Below are 21,076 nucleotides of genomic sequence, written 5' to 3'. Positions count from 1 at the left end.
ATTTAGCTGGCTTCTGATATTTTGCTCAGGCAAACAAGGTTGCAGTGATCATTCTTGGACATGTCTCTTGTACATGGGTGGGGATATTTCTAGGGTATATACCTAGACGTGGAATTTGCTAGGTCATGGGTTATCTGTATTTTTAAATTTTATCTGATATTGTGAAATTGCTTGCCAATGTGATGCTACCAGTTTACACCCACAGAAGCACTTGATAAGAATTCCACATATTTCACATCTTCCCTACCATTTTTTTTTAAGATTTTATTCATTCATTTGACAGGCAGATATCACAAGTAGGCAGAGAGAGGGGGGAAACAGGCTCCCCACTGAGCAGAGAGCTCAATGCGGGGCTCAATCCCAGGATCCTGGGATCATGACCTGAGCCAAAGGCAGAGGCTTTAACCCACTGAGGTGCCCACCAAAGCGCCCCACCAAGCCTGGAGCCCACCATGGGGCTTAAACTCATGACCCAGAGGCGCCTGGGTGGCTCAATGGGTTAAAGCCTCTGCCTTCCGCTCAGATCATCATCCCGGGTCCTGGGATCGAGCCCTGCATCAGGCTCTCTGCTCAGCGGGGAGCCTGCTTCCCTTCCTCTCTCCCTTCCTCTTTCTCTCTGCCTGCCTCTCTGCCTAATTGTGATCTCTGTCTGTCAAAAAAAATAAATAAATAATCTTTTAAAAGATTAATTAAAAAAAAAAACTCACGACTTAGAGATCAAGACCTGACCTGAGATCAAGAGCCGGACCCTTAACCAGCTGAGCCACCCAGGTGCCCCTTTCCTACCATTTTTATTTTTTATAAAAGATTTTATTTATTCGTTTGATATACAGAGATCACAAGTAGGCAGAGAGAGAGAGAGGAGGAAGCAGGCTCCCTGCTGAGCAGAGAGCCCGATGTGGGGCTCCATCCCAGGACCCTGAGATCATGACCTGAGCCAAAGGCAGAGGCTTAACCCACTGAGCCACCCAGGCGCCCCTTCCCTACCATTTTTAAATGTTACAACTTAATTTGGCCAATTTGACAAGTGTGAAATGGTATCCCCCAGTTTACTTTCCTTTGCACTTTCACAGGGCCACCAGCCATATAGTATAAGAGTGTATCCTTCAGTGTAGAGCTTGTGCACTGCACAACTCTAGGGGGCACTGTTCACATTGTAGTCTGAAAACACACTCTAGAGTTGGTGCAATGTGCAACGTATACAGTGGCCCTAAGTAACAGTAAGGATTTTCTGTTGTTCTCGTTCTGTTGGGCTGTTATACCTTACTAATTGGAGAAATTCTAAAGAGAGTTCTTTATTCTGGATATGAATTCTTTTTTAAATTTATATCTGTTGCGGGTGCCGGGGTGGCTCATTCGGTTAAGTGTCTGCCTTCAGCACAGGACATGATCCTGGAGTCCTAGGATCAAGAGCAGGGAGTCTGGTTCTCCCTCTGATCACGCCCCCGCTGCCATGTTCTCTCTCTCTCTCTGCGTCAAATAAATAAAATCTTTTCCTAAAAATTTAGGAAAATACCTTTCCCTAAAAGATTTTATTTATTTGACAGAGAGAGACACAGCAAGAGAGGGAACACAAACAGGGGGAGTGGGAGAGGGAGAAGCAGGCCTCCCACCGTGTGAGGAGCCCGATGTGGGGCTGGATCCCGGGACCCCAGGACCATGACCTGAGCCGAAGGCAGACGCCTACCGACTGAGACACCCAGATGCCCCAATAAATACTTTTAAAAAGTGTGTATCTGTTGCCAATGTGTTCACCTAATCTGTGGCTCCTATTCTGTTATAGTACCTTTTTCCTTATGCAAAATTTTCATTTTTTTAATTAAGAAATGTAAATGTAATTAGCTTAAATGTTTCAGTTTTTTACTTTATTGTATTTTTTTAAAAGATTTATTTGAAAGAGAGAGCAAGCGAAAGAGAGGGTATGAGTGGCGGGAGAGGAGGGGCAGAGGGACAGAGAGAAGACGACTCCCCTCTGAGCAGTGAGCAGGACATGGGGCTTAATCCCAGACTCTGGGATCATGACCTGAGCCGAAAGCAGACACTTAATAGACTGAGCCACCCAGGCACCCCTATTGTATTTTTTCTCTTGTCTAAGAACTCCTTGCCTATCCCAAAGTCACAGATATTCTAAATTTCTTTTCTAGATATTTAAAAAAGAGTTTTGCTTTTCCACACTTAAATCTTTAAGTCATCTATTTTAATATGAGGATCTATTTAAAAAAAATATTTAAGTAAATATTTACTATACCCAACATGGACCTTGAACCCATAAGCTTGATCAAGTCGCACACTCTCCCGACTGAGCCCGATGACCCAGGATCTATTTTTTCCATATATATAGCCAATGACAGAATCTGAGATTAAGGGGCACCTGGGTGGCTCAGTGGGTTAAAGCCTCTGCCTTCAGCTCAGGTCATGATCCCAGGGTCCTGGGATCGAGCCCCAACATCGGGCTCTCTGCTCAGCGGGGAGCCTGCTTCCTCCTCTCTCTCTCTCTCTGCCTGCCTCTCTGCCTACTTGTGATCTCTGTCTGTCAAATAAATAAATAAAATCTTTAAAAAAAAAAAAAAAAAGAATCCGAGATTACCAGTCCATCCTTTCCCTTTTGCTTTTCATGCTGTCACTGTTATATTTTAAACATTCGTCTGTCTCTGGGCTTCTGTTGTTTCCCGGTTTATTTGTCTATCTCTGTGCCATATGGTACAGTCTAATTAGTTAACTACTGCTAAGATAAGTCTCCCCAGCTTGTTTTTCTTAACACTTCTTGGTTATTCTTGGCCTTTTGCTCTTCTAGATGGGTTTAGCATCAGTTGTCAGATTCCACAAAACAAAACAAAACTGGCTGGTATTTTTATTGGAATTGCATTATAGATTAATCTACAGCAATATGCAGCTTTACAATACTGGGTGTCCTCATCCTCAGATATTGGGAATATTAGTGTATCTCCTTTCATTTAGGTCTTCTTTCGTGTCCTTCAATAATGTTTTGTCATTTTCTCCATGAAGGTCTTGAATATCGTATGAAATTTATTCCTATCCACTTATAGATGTTTGCTCTAACTGAGGAGATCTTTTTGCCTATTTTATTCCCTAATTGGTTACAGATGATATGTAGAAACAACATCCACATGTGTAACTCCTCTGGTACCCAGCAACCGTGCTGAACTTTGTTTGAAGTTTTACAGATTCTCTTGGATTTTTCTGTATAGACAATTACTGTCTACATATAAGAACACTTGAGTCGTCCTGTCTCATTTTTATGCCTCTCATCTACTTTTCCTCTCTTACTGTATTAGCTGGCTTTATGCCGGGACATGGTGAGTAGAAGCCCTGGTAGACTTTTTTTTTTTTTTTTAAGATTTTATTTATTTATTTGACAGAGATCACAAGTAGGCAGAGAGGCAGGGAGAGCAGGGTGGGGAGGCGGAGGCAGGCTCCCTGCTGAGCAGAGCGCCTGATGCGGGGCTCCATCCCAGGACCCTGAGATCATGACCTGAGCCGAAGGCAGAGGCTTTAACCCACTGAGCCACCCAGGAGCCCCTACCACATCTTTATCCATCCATGTGTTGATAGACATCTGGGCTTGTTCCATAGTTTGGCTATTGTGGACGTTGCTGCTATAAACATTCGGGTACATGTGCCCCTTCGGATCACTACATTTGTATCTTTAGGGTAAATACCCAGTAGTGTGATTGCTGGGTCGTAGGGTAGCTCTATTTTCAACTTTTTGAGGAACCGCCATGCTGTTTTCCAGAGTGGCTGTGCCAGGTTGCATTCCCAGTGTATGCAAGAGGGTAAGAGGGTAACAGTGTAAGTGTAAGAGGTTTCCCCTTTCTTTGCATCCTTGCCAACACCTGTCATTTCCTGACTGGTTACTTTTAGCCATTCTGACTGGTGTGAGGTGGTAGCTCAGTGTGGTTTTGATTTGTATTTCCCTGATGCTGAGTGATATTGAGCACTTTTTCACGTGTCTGTTGGCCATTTGGACATCTTATTTAGAGAAATGTCTGTTCATGTCCTCTGCCCATTTCCTGATTGGATTATTTGTTCTTTGGGTGTTGAGTTTGAGAAGTTCTTTGTGGATTTTTGGATAGTAGCCCTGTCATGTACAAGTATCTTCTCCCAGGGGCGCCTGGGTGGCTCAGTGGGTTGAGGCCTCTGCCTTTGGCTCAGGTCATGATCCCAGTGTCCTGGGATCAAGCCCCGCATCGGGCTCCCTGCTCAGAGGTAAGCCTGCTTCCCCCTCTCACTCTCTGCCTGCCTCTCTGCCTACCTGTGATCTCTGTCAAATAAATAGACAAAATCTTAAAAAAAAAAAATCTTCTCCCATTCCGTTGGTGTTCTTTGGTTTTGTTGACTGTTTCCTTTGCTGTACAAAAGCTTTTTAGCTTGATGAAGTCCCAATAGTTCATTTTTGCTCTTCCTTCCCTTGCCTTTGGTGATATACTACCCATTCTTGAGCTCAATTCTACCTGGTCATGATTGTTTTGTTTATTTAAGAGACAGTGAGTAAGTAAGTGAGAGAGCACAGCAGGAGGGAAGGTCAGAGGGAGAAGCCGACTTCCCACTGAGCAGGAAGCCCAAAGCAGCGCTCAGGTCCAGGACTCTGGGATCATGACCCAGCTTAACTGACTAAGCCACCCAGCCGCCCCAGTCATAACTGTTCTAGCACACTGCAAATTTTTATTTTATCTTTTTTTTTAAGATTATTTATTTATTTATTTGACAGAGATCACAAGTAGGCAGAGAGGCAGGCAGAGAGAGAGAGGAGGAAGCAGGCTCCCCGCTGAGCAGAGAGCCCCATGCGGGACTCGATCCCAGGACCCTGAGATCACGACCCAAGCCGAAGGCAGTGGCCTAACCCACTGAGCCACCCAGGCGCCCCCCAAATTTTATTTACTAGTATTTTATTTAGGATTTTTCTGTGGTGATAAATGAGATCAATCTGTAATTTTTCTCTTATGAAGTTTTGGCATTTGGATTTCAGTGTCAAAATCAATTTGTGATCATTCATTTTCTAATCTCTGAAAATTTAAGAATGGGTTAAGGTATCCTTATATAGTTTGATAAAATTCATCTGTAAAACTTTGCTACTGTCTTTTAAGGACTGGAATTAGGGGAAACTAGATGCTACTTTTTTTTTTTTTTTTAACTTTTCAAACCTTCATTCAGATGCTACATCCTAAAGGCAAGATGGACAAATCCATTTTTATTGGTATTACAAATAAGGCTGCTTTCCTCAGTAGCTTGTTTTATAGATAACAGCTGCTCCCTCCTCTGACCCAAGAATACTTTCTAGTATCACTTTTTTAATTATATATGTGTAGGTTTACCCCCATACTGTAAGCTTCTGGAGGATGAGCTAATGTTTTTATTCCTGTTTATGCCTCACTGTCCAGCAGTGTAAACAGAAAAAACAAACACCATGACATGATTTCACCTGGCCAACTGTCTTTCCTCTTAAATCTCAAGTCTGGTGTCTCCGCTGTCACTTGGTAGCGGTATAGCTATGAGAATTACATTACCTATATCTCGTGAGTACCTTTTGAAAACTAATCTTAATAATATTTATAAATCATCTGCTATCCAATGAGAGCTTGATAAAAACTATAAAAATTTATCTTTTAATTAAAAAATTTTAAAGTAAATCTCTATGCCCAACATGGGGCTCAGACTCAACGACCCAGTGATCAAGAGTCACATGCTTTCCGAACTAAGCCAGCCAGACACCCCTAAAAATTACTTTTTAAAAGAAAGAAAAACAGCTGGCTTTGGTGACCCTTGCTTTATTTTCCTCTTCCCCTACTATTTCTGTTCAGTTGCATTTGTGGGTTTGTGGTTGTGAAACAGAAACAGATCAAAATGCCTTTGGAAAACTAGCCCTCCCCCATTTCTCTACAATCCTCTTCTGTTCATACTGTTAAGGAGGGTTTTACCTTTCCTTCCCGCCAGTCCCTGTCTCGGGCAGGAAGGGTGAGGGGCTCTTTGGTAATTCAAGTGAGGCTGGAGTCCCCCAGGGGACTTTTGACACTGCCCTCCGAAGAAATGCTCTTCCACTGGATTTGCTACACTGCTGGGGCCACTCCGCTGTCACATGAGAGGAGTCTGCCCGAGAGTGAAGTCAACACAGAGGGAAACAAAACCAAGAGGAAAGACTTTTGATGTTATCAACCGACTTCTGGTGCGAGCTATGTCTGAAGCCAGTGAACTAACTGAGCGAATGGCCTCTTTAGGGCTTAAGCCATCTCGAGTTGGGTGTTTATCGCCGCAAACAGATTCCCTTCAACATAGAATTTGTTCCTTTCCCTTCCCTTGCTCACTCAGAGGTCAGCTTGACCTGCTTCTAGTTCGAGACGACCAGCAAAGAGACCGCAGATTCTGCTGGGGCAGGTTTGGGAAAGACCAACACAATGCTTAATGACAAGTGATTCCTCTGATCCCAGTTGGGGAGCTGACCTCAGTGGATGGCCTTGACAGGTTGCTTCTATAATTTGGTGAAGACAAAGCTAAAGATCTTTCTTCCCCAGGACAGAGTTTAAGGGAGTCGTTTAAACTACATGTTGATCGTGGGGTGATACCTAGTGATTCTCTATGTAGAGCTCTAGCCTGTCTTTGGAAGATTTGGGAAAGTAACTAAGTTTTCCTCTTAGATGCATTTGTGTTCCAGCTAGCCTACATATTTATTTGTGAGAAATCATGAAACTCGTGAGCATGGGAAAATCTAATTGTGATTTCTAGGAAGAGGGCTTGGAGAGCAGCCCCATGAAGAGTGCAGGTACATGTAAGTAAGAGGCTGTGTGTGTACAGTTATCATCCCAACACTGTACGTAATGGTGAAAGGCTGCAAATAACCCAACGGCCATTAATAGGGGCCTGGGTACTAGGTAGGTAATAACATACTCACACAACACAATACCATTTAGCTGTGAAAATGAAAAAAAAGTTTCCCTATGAACTGATATGGAAAGGTCAGCAGGATATACTGTTAAATGAAAAAAAGCAATATACATAAATATATGTTTTCTTCTTCTTTTTTTAAGATTTTATTTATTTATTTGACAGAGAGAGATCATAGAAGAAAATAAGGACATATATTCACATTTAATTATACTTCCAAAAATAAAGACTGGAAAGAAACAAGATACTAGTTAAAGTAGTTTCCCAGGGGCACCTGGGTGGCTCAGTGGGTTAAAGCCTCTGCTTTCGGCTCAGGTCATGATCTGAGGTCCTGGGATCGAGCCCCACATCAGGCTCTCTGCTCAGCGGGAAGCCTACTTCCTCCTCTGTCTCTGCCTGCCTCTCTGCCTACTTGTGATCTCTGTCTGTCAAATAAATAAATAAAATCTTAAAAAAAAAAAAAAAAAAAGCCTCTCTTACGACACAGATCACTGCTTCCTGTCCCAGGCTGTGCAGCCAGGGGCTCCACAAACCCTCCTGTTGGCCTAGCAGATGCCAAGCCACTGCTCTGACCGTTCTGGAAGAAAGTGAATAAAGGACATGGTCACACTGCAATGCCTTTATAAGAGGAAGTTTTATTGTTAATTATTTACCTTAATATTTCAGAAAGAGGAACAGATTAGCTCAGTCCAACATGATTGGCAGTTGGCAAAATCTAGTGAAGCAAGTGTCTGATTGCTAAGGATTTAATTTGGGTGCTTTTAATACTTAGCCATCTTCAACACTTCAAACATAATCCAGAAGAAATGTATCATCTCCCTCCCTTTCACTTTAATACCCCACCTACCTCACTTTAATATGGAAATATCTTCATTAAATAATGATCCTCAGAGAACAGGTTCCCTGGAGGGTACAGCCATGAGGACAGTGCACAAAAAGGAAAACTCAAAATAAAACTCTGTATGATAATTTACTAATCTAAGGAAACAAAACCTTCCAATATATTAAGAAATAAATCCAGTTACAAATGCACTACTTAGGTCTATGTGAGGAGGTCTGGTAACTGAAAACGGCCGGCTATTTACAAGATACACAAGCAGGAACGGTGCACTTAGCCCAGCGCTGGCCCTCAGAAGCCAAAAGTGTTCTCTCCGCTGTAGGCCACATACAAGAATCCATCTTCATCTTTTTCCTTCTCGTAAAGCTGTCCCATAGTTAGGCTTGAAAGAAAAGAAAAAACAACATTGAGAATTGGGTTTGGTCTCTGAGTCTGGGTGTTTGAAGAAAGATGACCTGAGGATAAGGGACAGACCGCGACCGCTGGAACCAGTTACTCTGCCTGGGTGGTAGATCACGAAAGTGAAAGTAATTCCAATCTCAGCACTGCTGTGCGCCAACAATCCATTACCGAAAGGAAATGGAGCCAGGAAAGATTAAAATAAATTAGGCTCCTGGCAATCAGTAAATAAGACTAGAATCAAATCTCCACCCTCCTGCCCTGCGGCAAGGCCGTGCACTGCGCGCGCACGCGCGCGCACACACACACACACACACACACACACACACCTGATTCTTCCTTCAGAGGCCAGTGCTGGCTCCTTGAGTGGGCTTGCCTGGTTAGCACCTGAATGCTCTCTGGATGCCAAGGGCAGGAGATAAAACCTAAGCAAAATTAAGAGCCTAAGAGGCCCATCCCTGCATGGGTGAAGGACCAAGATAAAGAAACTACATGGGGCTTGCTTCTCCTCCTTATGTGAAGGTTTAAAATCTGTACCTAACATGATCAATATTAGTGGGTTCAATCTTGTGGAAGCTCCCCCACCAAAACCCTCATGCCCCTGCGATCAGCATCAGTGCCATCAAAGAGAAGTTATTTTCCTCAAATGTAATGCAGAAAGCCCTGATTGTATCTGGGATCCAAAGAAACCCTGCCCAAAACTCCTAAGAACCCTCCAGAAATAGATAATTGCTGAAACTAAACATGTGTGGGCAGGAAAGCTGGTTTTCCTAAGCGGTAAAACAGAATGCATGCCGTACAGGAGACCTAATCTAGTTCTCTGCCATGGATCTGAGTTGTACAGGCTCCAGAGTTAAGACTAGAACCACGGGGAAGCCCAGGAGAGCTGTGGCCACGTGACTGCACTATGAGAACAGCAGGCGGCACAGATGTGTGCTGAACGTCAGTGTGCCCTCCGCACGTGGGGTCACCGAGAACCAGTAAGACAGCAGTCTGACAGCCAGCCAAAGACGGCACAGGTCACTAGCTGCACAGGCCACAACAGCAGCTTATAAGCAGGACTCAGTAAAACGAGGGCCAGGGGGTGACAGAGGAGGGTAGGGCCGCAAGCTGGTACAACTGGGACTGCCCCACTCTGCTGGCGAGCTCCTGGCGGGCTGCGTAGACCTCCATGTAAACGGGGACACGGGCCGCACGGAGCAAGGGGGGGGTTTTCCTTTCCTGTTCTTCCTGCCCAACTGCCAGCTTGGCCCGGCTGGCTGTGTGGGCAGATGAGAATTCTTAAGTAACAACATGAGGGCGGATGAGTCTGAATACAAATGACCTGTCACCAGCATCTGGTAACTAACACGGTGCTCCCGAGCTCTAACCTGGGATGTGTAAAATAAGGGCGCCCTGGCCCAGGACTGTCTACACGCGCTACTTCTGCGAGGAGGGAAATGTCCTGCAGTCTGGCTGTCCGGTACCGTAGCCGCTAGCTCCAGGCGGCAAGCTCAGACCCGTCTGAACTGGAATGTGTTGTTACATTGTGTAACAACATCGTGTGAAACATACATAAGATTTCAAGCCGCCTGGGAAAAAAAGGATGTAAAAATCTCAATTTTTATTATATGTTGAAATGACATTTTGGATATACTGGATACATAAAATATATTATAATTCACTTCACCTGTTTCCTTTTTAAGGCACTAGAACACATTTTAAATTACAAATGTGGCTCATGCACCATTTCTCAACAGCACTGCCCTGGAGCACACGAGGACTTGAGGGACGGTGGATAGAGGGAGGAAGCCCCCGCATGAGGCCCCCGAGAGCAGTGAGCCCCAGCCTCAGCTCTACAACAGAATCACAGGGGAGCTCTGCGACATCTCCAGGCTCAAGCCCAGGCATCAGTAGGTTTTTAAACTGCCCAAGATGATTCCAGGTGAAGCGAGGTGGAAAAAACAGTCTCTCTACCAGAGGGAGCCGTGCTTGTCTTTTTAATGTATTTGCTTTTCTTATGTTAAGCAAGCAACATGGGGCTTAAACTCAGGATCCTGAGATCAAGATTTGCAGGCTCTACCTGACTGAGCCAGTCAGGCTCCCCATCTGTCTTCCGTGTGTCTGCCGTGCTCAAAAGAGCCATGTGATTGGCAAGTGCCCTGAGGAGCCAGCGACCAGCCAAAGGCTTGACACGTAGCCGCCTCTCTCAAGACCATCACCCGGCTGGCTGGGAATGCCCCAGGACTCCCGCTTTTCTCGGAGCTGCCTCGGGGTGAGGGGACAGGGAAAACTGCCACAGCTACTACACAGCTCTCAGAGCCCACCTCATCCATCCACATGTCCAGGATGACCTTGGTGAGCACCTCTGCCACCATCTCCTCAAGGCCACTCATTCCCAGAGGGATTTAGAGGCAAAGTAAAAAGACCGTGCAACTCGTGCAACTCAAAGGCAGACACCGATTGATACCAATGTCACATCTGGTTCTACCCGACAGACTAAGTATGCTCCGTTCCTAGCAAGACAGAAGCCCCAGTGCATATCCAAATCCCACTGCTGAATTAGAAATACTTGAGGAGGGGTGGCTGGGTGGCTCGGCTGGGTGGCTCAGCTGGCTGAGCGTCCGAGTCTTGGTTTTGGCTCAGGCCATGATCTCATGGTCATGGGATCGAGCCCCATGCCGGGCTCTGTACTCACTGGGGAGTCTGGTTCAGATTCTCTCCCCCTCTCTCTCAAATAAATAAATAAAATCTTAGGGGGAAAAAAAAAAAAAGGAAATACCTGAGGATCTATGTAAATACCGGCGGCCCACCCCAGACTCGGCCTGTGGTGAACAAGGGCCCCCGGCTGCCTAGGGCAGGCCTGGAGACTGTGCGAGCGGACGCCGGTCACCATGTGGCTGTCGCTCCTGCCTGTCTCAAAACTGCAATGTCTTTTAAGTAAAACTTGAGCTTATACATTTGTTTAACCTGTGCCCCAGCTGCTGCAGAGGCGGATCATAACCCTCCGAACTATAACAGCACTTATGTGCCAAGCACTGTTCTGAGTTTATTCTTTTTATCCTCACGGCAGTCTTCGGAGGCAACATCACCCTCACAGGGATCACAAGCCACAGTTTACAGAGAACAGAAGTGAGACAATAAGAAAAATGACACACAGGGAAGTTACATGATTCACGCGAGGACACGTGCTTCGCACTCAGCCATGCCGCCTCCAAGTGAACACGCAGATCTGTCCTACTACCCTCACGTCGGCATCCTGTACCTTCTGCACAGATCGCCTGAGAAAGAGCTGCTCACACACACGCACACACACGCACACGCGCGCCCGAAATCACTCGCGCGTCTGCTCCCAGCGCCTCTCTGGATTCGGGAGGTCAGAGCGGAGCCCGAGATTCTACATTTGTAACAGATGCCCGAGGAAGGCAGCCGCTGCCAGCCTCCGCGTCTCACAACTCGCTCCTTCAGCTCCTGTAACGGGACAAACGGCTGGTTGTGCTATGACTCTAAGAGTCCTCTTGCTGTTCTCCTTTTCTGTCACGCAGCCTCGTCGGAAACCTGACTCGGCTGGCAGCAGCACCGGGTGTTACACGCGGAGGACAGCCCTGGGGCAGGCACTTGGAAAGTGACGACACTCACGGCGGGCAGCTGCCACACACTCCATTCAGCGGCCCGGGACCGAATGCCCGATTCTGAGAGCCACTGAGTGCCACAGGAGAACACCGAGACACCTTACGGTATGACTTCAAAATAGCTCTTAGAGGATCGGGCCGCACACATACAAAGCCGAATAATTTGGTCTGGAGCCAAACAGAGCTGGCCGCAAACACAGTTTACATTTTGAGTCCCGTTAAAGAGTTAAATGTTAAGTGCAGGGGGACAAAACGCAACCCCAGTCAGCAGACAGTCTCCCAACAGGAGGCTGGCCTGTCCATTTAGGACAAGTTCCACAAGCCTCTGAGGAGCTTCCTCCGTCTCAGAGGCCACAGAGCCCGAGCCCCGCAGCGCTGGGCAGGCCACGGCCGGGATGCCCGAGGATGCTCGTACCGGCGGCTCTGACGCGCCCGTCGGGCAAGGCAGCACAGGCCTGCGAGATGGCCCGACAACTTGCAGGCCACGCTGCACCTCCACAGCATCCCGCCCAAGTTACTGGCTAAGGAAGACACACAGAGATGACCTCAGACCCTAAAGCTCACCACTGTGACATCAGCAAGGACAGCCACTCACCCTGGAAGGGTGCGGCTGAGCACCAGGAGGCCCGCCACCTTCCACACTCGAGAGTCTGATGAGGAAAGAGATGGGAAAAGCCAATGGCAGAGTCAAGCCACGGAACCAATCTCAGGTGTGGCGGGACCCTGAAGAACCGAGTCCAATGAACCTAAACTGACGGCAAAAATGGTCACTCACCCCTCCATTCGGAGTCACCCAGATTCAGACAAACCAGCCAATAATAACGGCACCTTTCAGAAGGGTCCCCATCCAGGAACGGCCGTGCTACTGAGGGCAAACACTGGCTTTAAGCTACTCGAGAGCACATGCGTGGGGGCAGCCGACATAGAAGTGTGTGGGTGCCTAAGCCCTGTAGAACCTCCCCGGCCCCTGACCAAGGTTAGGTCATGAAAGCCGTGGGCTCCAGCCTGACTCAGGAATTGGCTGGCCCGACAGGCACACACCTGGACACCCATCTGCTTTGGTGCCCACGTGCTTCCACTGGACCTGGACTTCTCTCTTTCCAGCAGGGGAGGATGGGGAGGACAGCAGGGGTGAGGTGGGAGGACAACGGCCACTGCCGTGGACCCTGGAAAGGCAACCACCTCGAAGTGAGAGGTCATGTAGCCAGAAAGGCTCCCAACATTCTGAAAAATAAAAATTAACTACTGGCTCTTCCTTCCGTCAGATTTTTCTCGGATATAAATAAACCCTATTCTGTTACTGCGGGAATAAATCTTTGAAGAGATATTTACCTAGAAATGATCAAAAGTGCTTAACCTAAGCACATTTCTAAATAAAGGATGGACTGTAAGATGTCACAACTTTTACTTATTAGCTCTTTAAAATCGAAGCAGCAACTAAGCACCACAATATTAAACAAACCGGTTTCCAAATGTAACTAACATTCCCAAATTATCACATCATAGAGATATTTTACTTAATAACATACTACTGTTTCTATTTTAAATGGGGATCAACAAGACTCCTCTGTGTTCTAAACAAAGACCAAAACGTAGATACCATTGCCAGGTCTGGGTTCTCCCCTAATGCCATGACTGGGAAGCTTGTACACTGATACTCTTTCTCGAACTCGGTCTGCACCAAGACACAATTCTTTTGTTTTGGGGCTGATTCTGGATACAGGAACCTAGGCAGAGAATTCAGCTTTCCAATGCTAAATGGGAAAAAGGAGCTGAGTAAGATTCCCTCCCCCAGCCCTGCTCTAAAAAAAATAGAACTCAGAAAGAATTTAGGAAGTAAAACTCTCAGGGACTTGCCTTGGTCTCTATTTCTAGAATCAGTATTTAATACTCACTAAACGATCACCACCACATTTTTACATGATAATCACTTGTGCTCCAGAACACTCTCCCGAAGTTCCACTGCAAGGCAAGAATAACTGAAGTTACCTCTGCTTCGCCTCCACCTCACACGTGAGCCTCCCGCAGCTCTGTCTGTCACAGGATGGGAGAGGCCTCCAGCAGGCCTGGATTCACCCTTTCCCAACTCCGGTGTCCCCAGACTCTCCTAAGGCTGCAAGCCCTGGTGGAAGGTTAAAGGAGGCCCCACACCTCCCTAAGGAGGCTGGAAGGAGCTGAGAAGAGGCTGCTGCTGAAGTGCCTTGGGGAGCAGAAGGCAGGGTTGAGTCACACACCAGCTTTCAAGGGAGACCCTGTGTGATTGTGTGTGTGCTGCCGTCAGGTGATCAGCATTTGCATAAAGCCCAATGATGTCACACACCACTTTTGTTTAGAAACCATTTTTCTTAATAAAACCAAACTGCTGCATTAAGTGTGGGAAAGAAAGCCATTAACTGAGGTCAAAGACCTGGGCAGAGGAAGCCTGGTTAGTCATTCTCTGAAAACCTGACTTGGGTCACTGGTGTCATCTGCTTTAGAGTTGATTCTTACCAGCCTGGAAAGGCAAAGGGGACTGGGAGAGAAAAGGAAGCAGCCTCTGCTGCCCTGACAATCACTTTCCTTTCCAATTCTATTTATAGCTCAGGGATAATGGAGGGAGGGGGCAGTCGCTAATCTGCAGCCATTTTAATTGCTAGATTAACATGGAGCCATCAGAGTAACAATGTCTCCAAAAGCCTTCCTTTTAAGAAGTATCATGGGATCAGAATTGATAAAATAAATTCAATGCCACAGGTCAGTCACCTACTTCCTCTACTGAGACGCCACCTCCAGGAAGGAGGAAAAACAGGGTCGCCAAGACTCTGCAGAAGCAGGGTGAAGGAGTGAGGACTTACTTCCCCACCACCTTGAGAGAAGCTGAGTGTGACCACAGATGCCCACGGCTTCCAACTCTGATGAAAAGTGCACCCAGCACCACGAAGCCTACAGGCCCAGGAAGGAAAGCTGGAAGAGCTCCAACAGGCGGCAAGACTGCCTCTGCCAACACCGCAGCTTCCCAAACTATAGCTGTAGTAGGCCAACAGCACCTAGCAGTCAGGGCCAAGGCCTACCTCCTCAGGCAGAGCATTTCATTTCTTCCCTAACCTGCTTCTCTGCCAAACACAGGAAATGGATGTAGTTGAGACTGGGAAAGCAAAAATCAGACGAAAAAATAGCCAGAGCTCTCTACTTTTCATAAGAAAAGGACTGGAATTTGGCTTACACCTTTCAAGGGTTTTCAAAGGAAACATATTTTGGCCATATGGGCCTCGTTCCCTGGGATTCTGAAAGCCTTAGCTTTTAGAAGTACTACTTTGGAGGGGTAACAAATTAGGCTTAGTTTTGGGTCTCTAAGATGAGAAGCAGCCAGAAACTCACACTCAGGGGAGAGGGCCTGACATCTGGCTCAGAAGCTAGTACTCAACCAGTAATAGCCAAGGACTCACCAGGAATCCAGAAGGAGCCAGGCCATTTTCTTTTTCCCACAGGGGACCAGAGCTGGGTTGTCAACTACACAGAAGGAGAGAAGTGTAATGCCCCTGCCTAGATTCAGGCCCCAAGTTATCCCAAAGAAACCTTCCAGGCAGCACAACAGCTAGAGCAAGGCGGGGGCCAATGACTCTGACAGTCGGAGCAGGTGGGACGAGGGAGTGTAAGTCTATAAAGAGACCTGGGGGAATTTTTGCTGGACAGTAGCCATTCCAGCATACCTGAAGATCAGGCAGCTATGGGCTTGCACAGGGGCACAGAACTAGGTCCGGAAAGCCAGCAGCAGGGTGATTAACTGGAGCTGCGCCTCAGCAGGGCCCACAGGCTCCCAGTGGAGAATGGCAGGACTTATTTCATGGGTCATTTGAAGAAAACCTCATTTTAGGTTTCAGTTCTACTGATGGCTTAAGCCTAAGTAAATCCTCCACTGTTTTAAAGGATTCGTGAGGGTCTGAGGCTAGATTTCAGGTTTTTCTTTTTTTTTAAAGTCCAACCTTGTTCTATTTTCTTGATCCAAAGTACATTCCCACGCACTACAGCCCTTTTTCATTTTCCTTGAACTCCTCATGTCAGGGAGCACAAAATCCAGACTTTCAGTCAGGATCTCTAAGAGTTTTCTGACCTCCAAAATGTAGAGTTCTGTAAACAGCCAAGCAGATGGCCAATGCCAGTAAACACCTCTCACCTGGACTGTGGGACTGTCTTATCCACAAACAGGAAGATTGCCTTTTCAGAAGGAAGCTGGATCCTTTTCCTGATGATCCACATGAACTGAGCCACAGTGATGTCAGATGGAACCAGATACTTCCGTTTGTCAATGTCAACAATCTGAGAGCCTGAGACTTTTTCCACAATCACCTAGGAAAGCAAAGAGAGATCAGGACTGGATTTCTAACGTGAGGCTCTGGCCCTGCGTTCTTCTAGCCTTGCCTTGTCAGGGAGCTGATGAATAGTATGTGGGCAAGGAGGTGGGTGGGAAACTGCACAACACTGGAAAATAGGCCCCTGATTTAATAAACCACAAACTCTGAACTCTGGAGGTTAAGAACTGTCATAAACGTATGATACAGAAACAGAAAGTGCTTTTCTGTGGTCAATTATGTTTATCATCCTGGATCTCAGCAAGCATAAGAGAAACACAGCCCTTACTACAAAGCTTTTCAACATTTAGTCCGGGCAGAACTGAGACTATCTGGTAACGGTTTCATCTACAGCCAGTTACTCCAGGACCCCAGAATGGATCTGCCTTCACACCAGAGGAGAAGACCCCAAGGAACACAGGAAACGGGAAAGGATGGCCTAATAGGAATGAGTGGCAATCCCAGACAGCCAAGAACCAAGCTCCTCATTTGGCCTGTTGCTTCTCCCTGAACTAGGTTTCAAATGTGTCCCTCCTGACCCCTCCTCAAAAGAATTGTTCAAACAATGAGCTACAATGACAGGCATGGATGTCCTTTAAAAATCAGTTAAGGATTACAGAAACTTACCCCCTACCACAGAAGAAATATAGGACCATACTTATTACTGATTAAGGAGAAATGAGAGAAAGGCTTCTCAGAGGCTTCTCAGATTTTTTGGTGAGGAAAGGAAGCCAGAAGTCAAGCAAAGATAGAGGCTCAAAGTTAAGGATGAGTGTCCTGAGACTAAAGTACCACTTCTAAGACCAAAGTGACAGTCTTCCTCCACGATTGTTCCCAAAAGTGGCAGTGACCTGTTGCCCTGTCCTAGAACATCGTTCCTTACATAATTGGCGAGGGAGCACAGAGGCTGCAGACAGCTCGCTGGCCTAGATCAGGAGATTCAGCACTGAGACACCCTGAACAGCACCAGCTCAAGCCCCTCACGCCACGGACCCGGAAGACCCCTAACCCAGTCTGGCCTGTCTGCTACGGTAACTGGGACTGGAACCTCAACTTGTCAACTGTTGAATGGCCCAGGGCCTTATCACGAGTCCTAAACGACGGGGTGACAGCGAGGTGAGGGGGCGGGGAGTGCACTCACCGGAACCCGGTCGGGATATTTCGCTCGGATCTTCGCAGATTCCACACATCTGTGTTCTGTGGGAGACACAGACCGGCTGATGGTCGCTCCTGCCCGACCTCAGGTTCCCGGGTCCCCAACCCTCCTCCCCCAGCGACCTGCGCACGCCCCGGGGCCCTTGTTCGGAGTCTCAGCGGCCTCGGCCCTCGGCCCCCGCTTCCCGGCAGAAGGGCGAAGGGCGGGACAAGATCCGTGGGCAGCCGCCTGGGGCGCCGAGGCCTCAGCGACCCGAGGCCGGAGCGCGGCATCCGCCCCTCCCGGCCCAGCCCAAGGCGGCCCGAGTGGGGGAGGGGGCCCACCGTCCTGACCCCCCACCACCCGGTCTCTCAGGGAGCCCTTACCCAGCGAGTGGTCCTCCTTGAACATCCACTTCATGGCGGCGGCTGGGAAGGGATGCAGCCGGCTCTCGGAGCCGCGGAGCTCAGCGAACCAACCACAACAACAACGACAGCAGCGGCGGCGGCGGCGGCGACTACACGACAGGCGGGACTTCCGGCTGCCGGCGCCTAGCAACCGGCCGGGGGCGGGGCTTCCGGCGCCTTTCACTGGGCCGCGCGCCGGGGGGCGGGGCCACGCGTAAAGGGGCGGGGCAGGAGGGGCTACCGCGGAGAAGTGGGGATGATGACGTTCACTACAGGGCTGTCTTTGAGGGTTTTGGTGACTGGGAAGGGGATGTTGTCGGGAGCTGGTAACAGGATTGGGGGCTCGGTGGACGTTGGTAACAGGAAGAGGAGTTTGGGGGTATGGCTGATAGGATAGCTCTTTCATAGTGGACTTTCTTAAGGGAAGTCTCGGTGCGACGGGAATTCTGGAGGTATGAATGACAGAAGAGGGGTCTCTGGGGGTTGGTGATGGCAGAAGGAATCTGTTTGGGGCATTGACAGTTTGGGGAGTATTGTTTAGGGTGGTAATAGGTTGGGGGCACAATACAGAGAGTAACTTGAGGGGACTGTGGAGAGAAGTACTGATGACAAGCGGGGGTTCAGTATTGGAGACAGCCGTAATAGGTTGCCTTGGACCTAGAAACTGAATTTAAACAAATTCTCTTTCCTTCCTTTTTTCATGATTAAGTATTTGACTAAACAAGAAAAGGTATCACAAATATGCATTTGAGGAGCGTAACATAGCCCTGATCACAAAGAGACCCCATAACCTTAACTGCAGAGGAGTTAGAGGTGATCGTCAGGCTGGGAGAATTCCCCTGAGAGTTGGTCATAAGACAGGTTTCTTTGGCAGTCAGCATGGATTTCAGCAATGACAGCCTAGGCGGTGTGTGCGTGTGTGTCACCTGCCTGAGCATATGCCTTGAGGTTCTCCAGTGATGTCACTCCTTTCTTCCTAGCAGAGTCATCAGGACAGTCTGCTCAGGGTCAACATCTGTTTACAAGCTGGTGAATATGTACCAAGAATATTCATTTAATTGGGCACGTGATTCTTGCCATGTTCTTGTGATTCTGATGCATCTGAAAGGCTTGCATATTTGAACATTGTCATTCATCATTTCCTACAGTTGTAATTCCTGATAGATGCTGTGGAATCTAGCTTCATTCTAGAAGTATTTTGGTTATTTTAAGATCGTCTGAGCAACCAAAATAGGTTTTTGTTTGCTTGCTTGTCTCCAATGAAGTGAAAAATCCTTTGAATTTCATACCTAGAAATCATTACTGCTACATAGAGGAGCACTGTTCTAGGTATTGGGGGAAAGCAATGAACAGAACAGACAACACCTCTGCTGTCACGGAGTTTGCATTCTGGTGGAACAAGATGAAAAATAAATATGTTATGTAATGGTGGGTGCTCTTTAGAAAATAAAGCAGGATTGGTGACGAGTGATGGTGGGATAGAATGCTAATTAGGTAAAGTGGTTGACAGGGACAGGAAGGAGCCCTTTGTGGCTGGAGCTGAATAAACAAGGGGGAGTGTGTTAGAAGATGAGATCAAAGCGATGTATAATAAAACTAGTGAGCTTTGAATTCCATATGAGGAACTTTGGTTCTTATTTAGAATGAGAAGTCAGTGGAGGATTTTAAGTAAAGGTGTGACATGGCATGGCTTTCCTTTTGAAGTGAGCAGGCTAGCTTCTTTATAGACAGGCTATAAGGAGTTGAGAATGGAAGCCAGGGGAACAGTTAAGAAACTGTTGTGATAATCTGGGTGGGAGATAATGTAGGCCTAGACCAAGATAGTGTGTGGGGGGTTGGTGGGAAATAGTTGTATTCTAGATATATTTTGAAGGTAGAGCAACAGAATTGATGATAGATTGGAAATGAAGTGTGAGGTACAAGTCAAAGTCAGGGTTTTTGGAAGGATGAAATTGCCATTTACTGAAATAGGGTGGAGGCAGCTTGAGGGGGTGAGAATCAAGGTTTGGTTTTGGCTATATTAAGTCTAAGATGCCCAAGAGACACATCCAAATGAAGACATGGTGTAAGTGAATAGGTCTATGAGTCTCAAATTCAAGAGAGAAGTATTTAAAGCTATTGAGCTGGATGAGATCAGTTAGAAAGTGAGTGAAAAAATTGAAAATACCTATTTTGCAAATAGAATTAAACACTGGGGAATCAAGGTAGATGTTCACAATTGGACAGTCAGTGAATCAGTGGAGGCGTTTGAAATTGGGCTGAAGACCACTGCTTCCTTTTAAAGAACTGGTCATTGTATCCTAATCCAAGGCATGTGTATACCACCTTGCTGCTGGAAGACCTTAGTATACTCCTCAGGGGAAAGATCCTGTCAGTTACCCACTTATAAGCATGTAACCAGATGGTCTCAATACAGGGCAGTATCTTTCTGTCTTCTATCCTTACCTACTTTCTTGATGTCTTTTTCCAGTTCACCATTCTAACTGGCTTCCCTGATCTGCCCTGATGATATGCATGCTCCTCTTTACCTATGGGGTCATTATATGTAGCTTATTAAAGGCTCAAAAGATACCAAATGCCTTCCTTGAGGGGGTGGCTAGTTGAAAAGGTGAGTCAGAAGAAAAAAAAATAGGTTAATGAAAGTATACAATTACATATTAACAGACTCATAAAACATGCAGAATAAATTTCAAATGCTGGAGAGGTCTGTAAACATGGATGCTGAGGGGCGGTTAGGACAGTGAGGGGCTGACACCAAACTAAATGAGGTTTATCAAGAAAGACTTCACAGAGAATGTGAATCTTTTTTTTTTTAAGATTTTATTTATTTATTTGATAGACAGAGATCACAAGTAGGTAGAGAGGCAGGCAGAGAGAGGAAGGGAAGCAGGCTCCCTGCTGAGCAGAGAGCCTGATGTGGGGCTCGATCCCAAGATGCTGGGACCATGACCTGAGCCGAAGGCAGAGGCTTTAACCCACTGAGCCACCCAGGTGCCCCAAGAATGTGAATCTTATGCTTCAGAGAGAAGGGTACAATTTCCAAAGGATAAACTTCCCTTAATAGATAGAAACAAAGGGTGGGTTTGGGAGAGGGAATGGTAAGTAAGCTAGATTAATGCTGGAAAGCCTTGATGCATACTTTCAGACATTCTAATCTGAAGATAACCCTGAAAGGGAGCTTCTAGAGAGGAGTAGAACATGATCAAATTGTGTAGTTTTAAGAGAACAACTCTCTTTGCCCTTAAAAGAAAATTGTATTAAGAGGTGCCTGGTTGGCTCAGTCGGTTAATTGCCTGACTCCCTTTCAGCTCAAGTCATGATGTCAGCATCGTGGGATCAGGTTCCGTGCTCAGCAGGGAGTCTGCTCTTCTCCGTCTCTCTCTCTCTCTCTCTCTGCCTCTCCCCATGCTCACAGGCTCTCTTTCTTTCTCTCTAAAATAAATAGATCTTTTTAAAAAGTG

The 21,076-nt window shown here is 46.9% G+C and overlaps 2 protein-coding genes across 3 annotated transcripts in view; one reads left to right on the top strand and one right to left on the bottom strand.

The window, feature by feature from the left end:
- ADAT1 (adenosine deaminase tRNA specific 1) overlaps nucleotides 1-12,997 on the top strand; it is a 48,752-nt gene extending 35,755 nt beyond the window's left edge. Inside the window, exon 11 of one of the 2 annotated variants that reach the window (XM_045076322.1) lies at nucleotides 11,659-12,997. The gene's annotated coding sequence lies outside the window, so the exon portion shown is untranslated. Of the gene's footprint in view, nucleotides 1-9,873; nucleotides 10,715-11,658 lie in introns of those variants that run through there. The other variant, XM_045076323.1, reaches the window with a different exon arrangement.
- On the bottom strand, nucleotides 7,513-17,759 carry GABARAPL2 (GABA type A receptor associated protein like 2). The gene is made up of 4 exons (XM_004753973.3): nucleotides 17,595-17,759; nucleotides 17,215-17,270; nucleotides 15,899-16,071; nucleotides 7,513-8,117 (listed from the first exon to the last, which is right to left on the bottom strand). Exons 1-4 carry the CDS (start codon nucleotides 17,626-17,628, stop codon nucleotides 8,027-8,029), a joined length of 354 nt encoding a protein of 117 aa, XP_004754030.1. The 5' UTR covers nucleotides 17,629-17,759; the 3' UTR covers nucleotides 7,513-8,026.
- Nucleotides 17,760-21,076: the final 3,317 nt, after the last annotated feature.

The sequence above is a fragment of the Mustela putorius genome, unplaced genomic scaffold (genome assembly GCF_011764305.1).
Source record: "Mustela putorius furo isolate JIRA1106 unplaced genomic scaffold, ASM1176430v1.1 tig00000174_pilon_pilon_pilon, whole genome shotgun sequence".
Lineage (NCBI taxonomy): Eukaryota > Metazoa > Chordata > Mammalia > Carnivora > Mustelidae > Mustela > Mustela putorius.
This window is presented reverse-complemented; position numbering and strand designations above follow the sequence as displayed.